Source organism: Macrosteles quadrilineatus, unplaced genomic scaffold (assembly GCF_028750875.1).
Source record: "Macrosteles quadrilineatus isolate MER2022 unplaced genomic scaffold, UCM_ALF_1.0 Scaffold_6__1_contigs__length_79288215, whole genome shotgun sequence".
Classification (NCBI taxonomy): Eukaryota; Metazoa; Arthropoda; class Insecta; order Hemiptera; family Cicadellidae; genus Macrosteles; species Macrosteles quadrilineatus.
In genome coordinates this window covers 1034751-1043442 of record NW_026542599.1, presented here as the reverse complement: position 1 = coordinate 1043442, position 8692 = coordinate 1034751, and the positions used below count along the sequence as shown (strand labels likewise).

The 8692-nt window shown below is 32.4% G+C and overlaps 2 protein-coding genes across 2 annotated transcripts in view; one reads left to right on the top strand and one right to left on the bottom strand.

Moving 5' to 3' along the window:
- Window positions 1–8692, bottom strand: part of LOC128996133 (hydroxylysine kinase-like) — a 61670-nt gene that overhangs the window by 36613 nt on the left and 16365 nt on the right. The gene's annotated exons all lie outside the window — the stretch shown is intronic.
- Window positions 4280–6654, top strand: LOC128996138 (larval/pupal cuticle protein H1C-like). Its single transcript, XM_054421265.1, has 2 exons — window positions 4280–4349; window positions 6245–6654. The coding sequence occupies exons 1-2, from the start codon at window positions 4293–4295 to the stop codon at window positions 6593–6595; spliced, it is 408 nt and encodes a 135-aa protein (XP_054277240.1). The 5' UTR covers window positions 4280–4292; the 3' UTR covers window positions 6596–6654.

The following is an 8692-nucleotide window of genomic DNA, read 5'->3' as shown; positions in this document are numbered from 1 at the left end:
ATTTGTCATGAACTCAGAAATAAATCCTCTTAATGGTTGGTAGAGATTTATACAGTATGTGCCAAAATAGTAGTGAAGATGAATAAAATATAACAATTATTGTAAATTTCACTGCTGTTTATTTTGGTGCATACTGTATGAATAAAATAAAATAAAAAACTAAAACTAGTATGGAATATCAACATACAACGATGCAGTGACTTGGATTCATCTTCAACTGACTTTGGTTACTATAGTCTGTTAACAAAATTTAAGCGGTTTAAGGGGAAGATTTCCTGGAATTACCCACCAATTAATTAGCTAAATTTAATAGTTGTGGCGGTTGTTTTATTGTTAGGGTGAAGTGGAGGTGAAGGAATCGCTTCCCCTCAAACCGCCTACATTTTTAGAACGGACTATAGATATCTATATGGACCGATATCTTCACATATATCTAGATATAATCTCTTACTTTGTGGTGAGATTGAAATCTAACTTCCTTGGACCGAGTAACTGACTTTTTGGGTGTGGTCTTAATTATTGTTTGTACATAAAGCTTATAGCCTCATGCAGCCTAGCAGGTGACTAAACTTGAAGGTCGGACTGTCTTCAGCCTTGGCCTCTTGTCCTCTTGTCGGTTGAACCTTTAGAGGATTTTACAATTTTACTATACAGCTAGAAGAGTATCTCCTGATGTTATCTGTAATTTTTCAACATAATATTAATCTTAACATGAACATTCAATTTTGTGTAAATAATCAAACTTTAGGTCTTCCAGTGGCCGAAAACTAAAAAAAATTTGTAATGTGGCCTACAGACTTCTCTATTTTCACCCGACGCCGTAAATAAAACATGTGATCAGAATTTCTTCAATTGGTTTCGATTTTCTGTTTATATTTCGGTGTTATTTTGTCACCAGCATAGCAACCCATAAGGACCATGTTGGGTTTTTAAAATTTTTAAACTCTTTTTTTGAGCCTATTTTAATTTATAAAGGGATTCTGCACATCTACAGGAAACTTTCTAACAGTATGAGTAAACTTTCCCTGCGATGCAAACGAGCTGAGAAAAGATTTTTCAAGAAACATGCTTGCCTATTATCATATAGATGTAAATTGAACCTTTGTGCTGCAAAAATATTTTTTTTTATCTTAAAATAAAATCTGTTTACAGTAACTAAAAGCCAAATGATTTGATACCACAATCACAAATTTGAGTCATTTTTTTATTTAATAATCTTCATAAATATATCGCAAGTCCCATGCCTTTCTTGAAATAAATAAGTTACACTTCGTAATGGAGAGTTAGGAGGGTAAAATGGACACAAGACTGTTATGGTGGTACTAAATGTGAAATACAAATCAAAAATGAAATTTGTGTAAAGAGGAAAATACTGAAAACATCACAAAATAATAACTTGAAATTGCAAACAACACTATCTTTAAACAAACAAAAGGTATATGTTAAATTTAGAAAGGTTAAATGACATTGGAATAAGTGTATATTAATTAAAATTGAGTATTGTGTTATTTTACTTTGTTCCAATTATTCTACAGGTAGTATGCTAATTGTTTGACACCCTCAACAGTCCTATCCTAACATATCTTTCTGTCACAACCTATTATTATTGATCATTCTGATTTTACCTAACATACAGTATAAACATAAAAAATATTTTGGTTCTTGTATCATGAGAAGTTTGTAAACCATACTTAAAATACTATACATAAACTAGCCTCTATACCCATATGTTTTATAAAGGGGCGAGAACTTGGAAGAGCAAATACTTAAATACTGTGTGAAATAGTTACACATCCATCATTGATTTTAGAAACAAAATTCAATTGTACCACATATTGTCCAAAATCGTTCAACGCCTAGCAATTAATTGTCTTTTCTCTTTCTCTGACCCCCTCCCCCGACCTCCCCCTCCTTGTGAGCGCCCATGTACAGATTACAACTGGGGATTTCAAAGATTACAACACCTAACACAAAACAACAATCCAGACCAGATGTAGGAGGAACTGTAGGTAAGATCAAGGTCAAGAGTGTAGGCAATATCGAATAGCCTTCAACTGGGAGGACATTGAACTGGCCTGAGTCTGACCAACACAGAAGCAGAATATTCCATAAAACTTGTTTTTTTTTTATTCTGATAAATTCACCTTAGAAGAGAGTGAATAACAAACAACTATACACAGTTCCTAAATATGTCAAAGTACCAGCACAAGTATAAATTTATGTTCAATTTTTAGGTTTATGTATTTAAAATTAAGTTTGCAAGACTACTGGTACTGTAAATCTTACTTTATGCATGCTACGTTTTTGCATCAAGTATTCGTCAATCTGTCATTGGACTTTAAATAAATGCAGGTACAGAAAAGCTGGCCTTTGTGTGCAAGTTTTTTCAAGTAATCTCGGTTACGAAACCAAACCTATGGTCCCAGTAACCAATATATTTATGTTATTGTTAATAAACCAAAATAATACATGAACATAGCATTCTTGAATAATGTGTGTGTTAACATTTAAAGTTAATAGTTGAACCCAGTTTCGAGAACTTTTTAATTTTATTTTGTTGTTTGCATATTGTGTTTTTGAAGTTAATTAATACAGTACACAACAAGGCAAACAGCAAAATGGTAACTTCGTTAATATTTTAAATAAATTAAAGCTTGCTTGAGATAATGTCTTTGAACTGATTGTTATAGACATTTTAAAATACAGGTTTCAGGTTGCCATTTACAGTTTGAGCACTACAATTATTTTGGACCCTGAGTTGATTGGCAGCCACGAAATGTAAGAAAACTTCCTTGCGAAATTAGAGTGTGGTAAAAACACTGACCTTCAATCAACAAAAATGTATGTGTGCATACAAATATAAAAATAAAGACACAATTCTGTATAATATTTTCTATTTTATATAATTAGTTCATACCGTTTGTTTTAATTAATAAGTGCATTCAGTTATTGTGTTTTTGGATAGTTTTAATTGTGTTGTAATCATATATAATATATATGATATATTATTTATTATTTTAATATATAATTTGGTATGGTATTAAAATGTATCATTTGATAATATATTAAAACAAATCATTATAATACATCAATTTTTACATATATCATTTGATATATTTATATCAAATTATTTATGTAACTAAATAGTAATTAAATATTGAGTAATAAAGGGGTAAATTTTCTTAAACCGTGTTCTCTCCCATAACATAACTGCAATAAGCATTTATACTTATATGCAAACCCCGTACGAAGTACGGGTACTCTGCTAGTTTTACATAATTCAATATACTGTATTTATTGTATACGTTTTTATATTTGATACATACATTTTTATAACAACAATCATGCACACAGGTTATTAATCAATCGCATTGGTTATTCCTGAATCAGTACAAGAAAAATGTAATCAATATTAAGTGTTCCTCATTTTCACATATTTATAAAACTTGTTTGATAAACAGGAAAATAATACTTTTTCTGTTGAATCCTTCCCTTACGTTTTATTGTGGTTTTTTCTGGAGTTGTTAAACAATTCTTTTCATCAAACAATTAACTGGAGAACAAGAACTAAAGTTCGGCCGCTTAGAAAACGACCTGTGCGCTAATGCTAAACCAATGCTGGAGGAGGTCGCTTTCTAAGCGGCCGAACTATAGTAAGTGTATGGTTTACAGCCAATCTTTTGTTAGTAACTGTAAGCTACACAGATAATCTCACTCCATGCTACACTCATCCTTCACTAATCTTTTGGTTAAAATACACACCTAGCTAGGTGGTGCTACCATCTCAATTGGTAATGTTATAATTTGTACTTACTACTTATCGCACATTAATACTTGGTTTAAAATACACTTGATTGCGACCTCGGACAGCAGAGTTTAAAACATGTGTTTTAAAAGCTTACAACAATCCTTTTATGTTGACAGCAGTTTTCATGTTTACAACAGATATATTATTTTCCACGAGCTGGAAAAATGTTTACGACACTTGATTTATGCTGTGTTTTCAATTGAGTTTTCAATTGAATGTTTACAACTTTTGTTGGCAACTAACGTTGTTTTGAACATTTTGCTGCAAACTCCAGGAACTGCTTTAATTGGTAATAATGCATGATCATAACAATAAATAAAGTGTAACGTATCACCTTTGGGCTTTGAATTCTCTAGATATTTTGTTAATACAATAATTGATTTTCATGCACATCCTGGACAGTTCCGGAGGGCGTTAGACGTCCTAGCCCGCTGCAAGGTCGGGCGGGGCGGAGACCTATATAAGGTTGGCCAGCGGACACCTAATGTATTGTAGTTCCCTTGTACCAAGTGGAAGACATCCCAGATCTATCAACATGCAGGTAAAAACTTTTGTTTGTAAAATAAATCCATATACAACAAAAATAGAAATTTATAAAATTTAATGGAATCTATATCAAGAAATAAGTCCATATGTTTTATTTATAACATCTGTCAGATGACTGTTTATATTATTATGTTTTGTTTACTTTTTATTTGAGTCTGAATTGTGAGTTCAATACATCTGGTTTTGTTAATTATGTTTTGGTTTGGTTTACTAAACTGGCTAGGACGATGGCATACCGTTGGCATTATTAATTCAGCAAGCAATTTAAACAAATCAAAATTGTGAGAGTTTGACAGTTTGTAGGATAATGGGAGAGGGCTCAAATTAAAGGTCTTGGTCCCAGGGGTCAGGAAAATAGCAGATTATGTCCACACATCTACCAGAAAATAAGAAATAACAAAAAATATTTTCCATTTAAAATTGGAATTTTAAAACATCAGCTTTGTTTATACATTAGACATCTGATATAAATGTATTACCATTTTTATCCTACTTTTAATTATGTTGCTAGAGTTTTTTACTCATTAACAAATAATTTAATAATTTAGATAAAATTTTGATTTTACGAAAGTGATCTAAAATGATTAACTTACATTTTTAGAGCTGCTCGTGAAATATCATTTGATCCTTAGGTTGATTAAATACTGGTATAAGAATCATTTGTTTTACATTTGAGCTTTTTAGGGACTTATGTCCCTATATGCCACTATTAGAAATATATATTACAATTTTTTTTTCATAAACAATTTAAAAATAAATTTTTCATATATTGGTTTTCTTATGGCTGCAATGTCAAGAATTTCTTCTCAAACAAATAAAAAAAATTAGTATAAAGAAAAGTTATATTAAAAATAACCGAAGCTGGTTTACCTATAATTATAATCATACTATTTACTTGACAACATTGTACACTTAATCAAATTACTTAAAAAGTAAATGGATTTATTATAAGTAACATTTTTATAGGATTGAGCTTTGTTATTTTTTTAAATAACAAATGCAATTTATAAACTTTTACAAGTTTTACTCTGGCAAAAATATTATAAGTTTGGATCAAAAATTAAATTCTAAATCAATGCATCATTTTTAAATATACATTTGCACTCTTTAAAATTGTATTCTTTAAGATATTACTGTAAAACAAACCTTTATTGCTTGGTTTAAATAGTGCACATCCTCAACTACTTTAGCTTTGTAATCTGTAAGAAAATCAGCAAAACTGTTGTATAAAATAATATGAAACTTCATAAACAAAGTAAACTCAGTCACTAACAAACTCATGGTTAAAAGTAATGTTGTCTGACTACCACAGCCCAATATCTAAATGCTACTTAAATGAAATTACCTTATGTTTCTTTATTTTTTATTATTACTTCACAATTAATTATCATAATTATTCACATAATGTATTTGGAACTAAAGTTAAAAAATGGCAGACATTTTAATTTTCAAAATTAAAATTACAAGAAAATAGCTGATTGTTTTTATTAAACAACACCAAGTTAAAACAGATTGAAATAGCTCGACCACAGACCGAACTTGTGTCGGATTTTTATGAAATTTGGCAAGCCAGCACTAATCCATAGCATCTCCATACGTTTTTAAATTTTATTTTTAATATATTGTTTCTGCAAAAACGACTCTTTTAGTTCAAATTCAGTATGTAACAGTTCTTTTTACCTTGAACCAAATGCACAAATCCCAACACTGTAACAGTTACTGTTATTGTTTACTCCAAAGTATATTGCAATTACCAGTAGTTTTACCTGCCAACAATAAATTATTTACAGTTTAACATATATTTTCCTTGTAAAAGTAGTAAGATGTTTAATTTTAATGTTATTGCGAGAAAATAAACAGTTTCCTAATAAGATTTATTTAATTCACCAGGTTGCCGCCTCTCTCGTTCTCCTGGCTTGCGTTGCCGCTGCCTCTGCCGCCCCTGGATACCTTGCCGCCCCCGCCCTAGTCCGCACACCTCAGTTCGACTCTGCTGTCATCAAGAGTGACCGCCTGGGTGGTAACTTTGCCTACAGCACTGTCGAGGCTCAAGCTTATGCCGCAGTTTCCCCTGTTGTTTCCCATGTTGCTACCCCCGTCGCTGTTTCCTACCATGCCACCCCTCTGGCTGCTCCTCTCGCCCCAGTGGCTCCCATCGTCCCTGCGCACACCCCTGTCTACGGCTACGCTGCTCACGCCCCTGCCTACGGCTACGCTGCTCACGCCCCTCTCGTCCTATAAACTGCCACCACCTCTGTACAGATTGTAAATTATTTAAAATAGATCTGGATTTTTATAAATGGAATTTTATTTCACACAAGGTTTATGTTTATTTAAGTGTACAGGACTGGTCAAGGTTTAGCTTAATTTAACTTATTTAACTGGCTGGGTAGCAGAGTGGTTATTGTGCTCGCCTACTAATCAAAAGGTCGCCGGTTCGATCCTGAGAAAAGTCAGTAGCTTTTTGATGGTTCGAAACTGGATCCAGCTGTTCCTGATCATTGGGCTTTAAATAAATGATCCTGGCTAATGAAACAGCTGATCTTAGTCAGTAACAAAGCTGCACAGATCATCTCACACCATTCTACACTCATCCTTCACTCATATTTGGGTTAAAATACGCACCTACCCCATCTTAATGATTGATAATTGATAATTTGTATAGCGGTGGTATTTTACGTTATGAAAATTACTGTATTCATTTTAAAAGAATGAATCAATTATCAATTCTTTGGTGAATTTTAAGCCTACAGTATGAGTTGCAAGTTGAGATTATCCGTTCTTATCTAAGATCATCTGCTTCAATGGTTAGGATCATTTATTAAAAGCCCAATAAATGTAGGATGTAGGATGTTTAAAAATGGAGTTGTACGTTGGTATGTAAAATAAAATAGGATGCTGGGCCCAGTTTCGAATCATAAAATCTACTAATTTTAACCTAGTAAGTGGCAAGTGGGGCATGCACAATAAGCATGCCAGGACCCTGAACACACAGTTGATGTGCCAGGACCCTGAATCCACCCCCTTAAAAAATGACTTAGGGCTTTATGCAATGCAATACTAACTTTAATAGAGTATTAAAGCAATAGAGTCCAGTATCGACATTGACTATAGTCAATGGTATCGACCCCTTAAGGCTTAAAAGGCAGTTGACCAGATCCCAAAATTAAGAGTACCTAAATAAATAAGAGAACAGCACCGTCAGCACCAATTACCATTAATGAACCTTGTTTCAATTTTGTTTTAGAAACATTTTATGTCTTGCACAATTTTTATTGAACCCAACAATTTTTAAAACATAGTAATAGTGGAGCAGTGGTAGTTCACATTTCAGTTACATAAGGTTTGGTTACAGCCAGGCTCAAGGTCGAGCTTCAGGAAGTAGGATCAGCTCTAAGCTGAAGCAGGGTCCAAGGTCAATGGGTGTGGTTGTGTGGGAATTATAAGTGGCTCTAGTAACTACCTCCATAACTGTACAATGCAGACACACATGACTCATAGTTGTTGTATAGAGGGCCGGCAGAAAACTTAAGGGGCAAACATATGTTCCAGCTAGGGAGGTAGCTCTTCAAAAATTGTTATTATTTTTGCGCTCAAAACATATTTTGAGCTGTCCAAAAACCAAAATGATCTTTTAAAAAGTTAAAAATATATTATTTATACCTACAAAATCTGTGTGATGATTTTGAACTGATCAAACAAACATGCAAAATTGACATTAATAAGTTGGGACATCACGCCTGGAGTAAATGTGGGTGAAAAATATCTGTTCTCCATCCAAACAAAAAGTATAATCTCTTTACTTATTCACTGTTGCAAAAATGTATACAACTGATTTCAATAGGTATCTAATCCTTTTTGATAAGCAAGGTCCGATTTTGATTAAATTAGGTAGGTACATTTGTGAATACTTTAGCATGATCTCCACTGTTATTTTCATACATTTTGACATTTTGATTGTTAATGGCGATTTTCCTATTAAAACCAATAAGATATAAAATATCAGATAAAAAATGTTTCTATTGATTTTGATTCAAATTTAGTATGTTATACTCCTTTTGATTTTTAACGAAATGGCACCAGTCACAATGCTGTAAATAACAGATCAAAAGTGTAGTTACATTTTTTGTGATTTCTCCCCAAAAAATCGCCCCCTTTTTTACCCGATTTTATTTTACCCGACAACTGTGAGAAACTATGTGTCAGTTTGCCAATACTGTTTATTAATTTGGATTTTAGTTTGCAAACACCTAAACATTTTTAACCGGAGTCAAAATATCCAATATTAATTGTTTACTGGGAATGAGAAGTACAATTTTTAATTTTTGTTAAAGAAGT

Coding starts and splice junctions, on each gene's coding strand:
- LOC128996138 (XM_054421265.1), top strand. CDS start 4,293: ATGTATTGTAGTTCCCTTGTACCAAGTGGAAGACATCCCAGATCTATC. Junction 4,350..6,244: donor CCAGATCTATCAACATGCAG/GTAAAAACTTTT, acceptor TTAATTCACCAG/GTTGCCGCCTCTCTCGTTCT.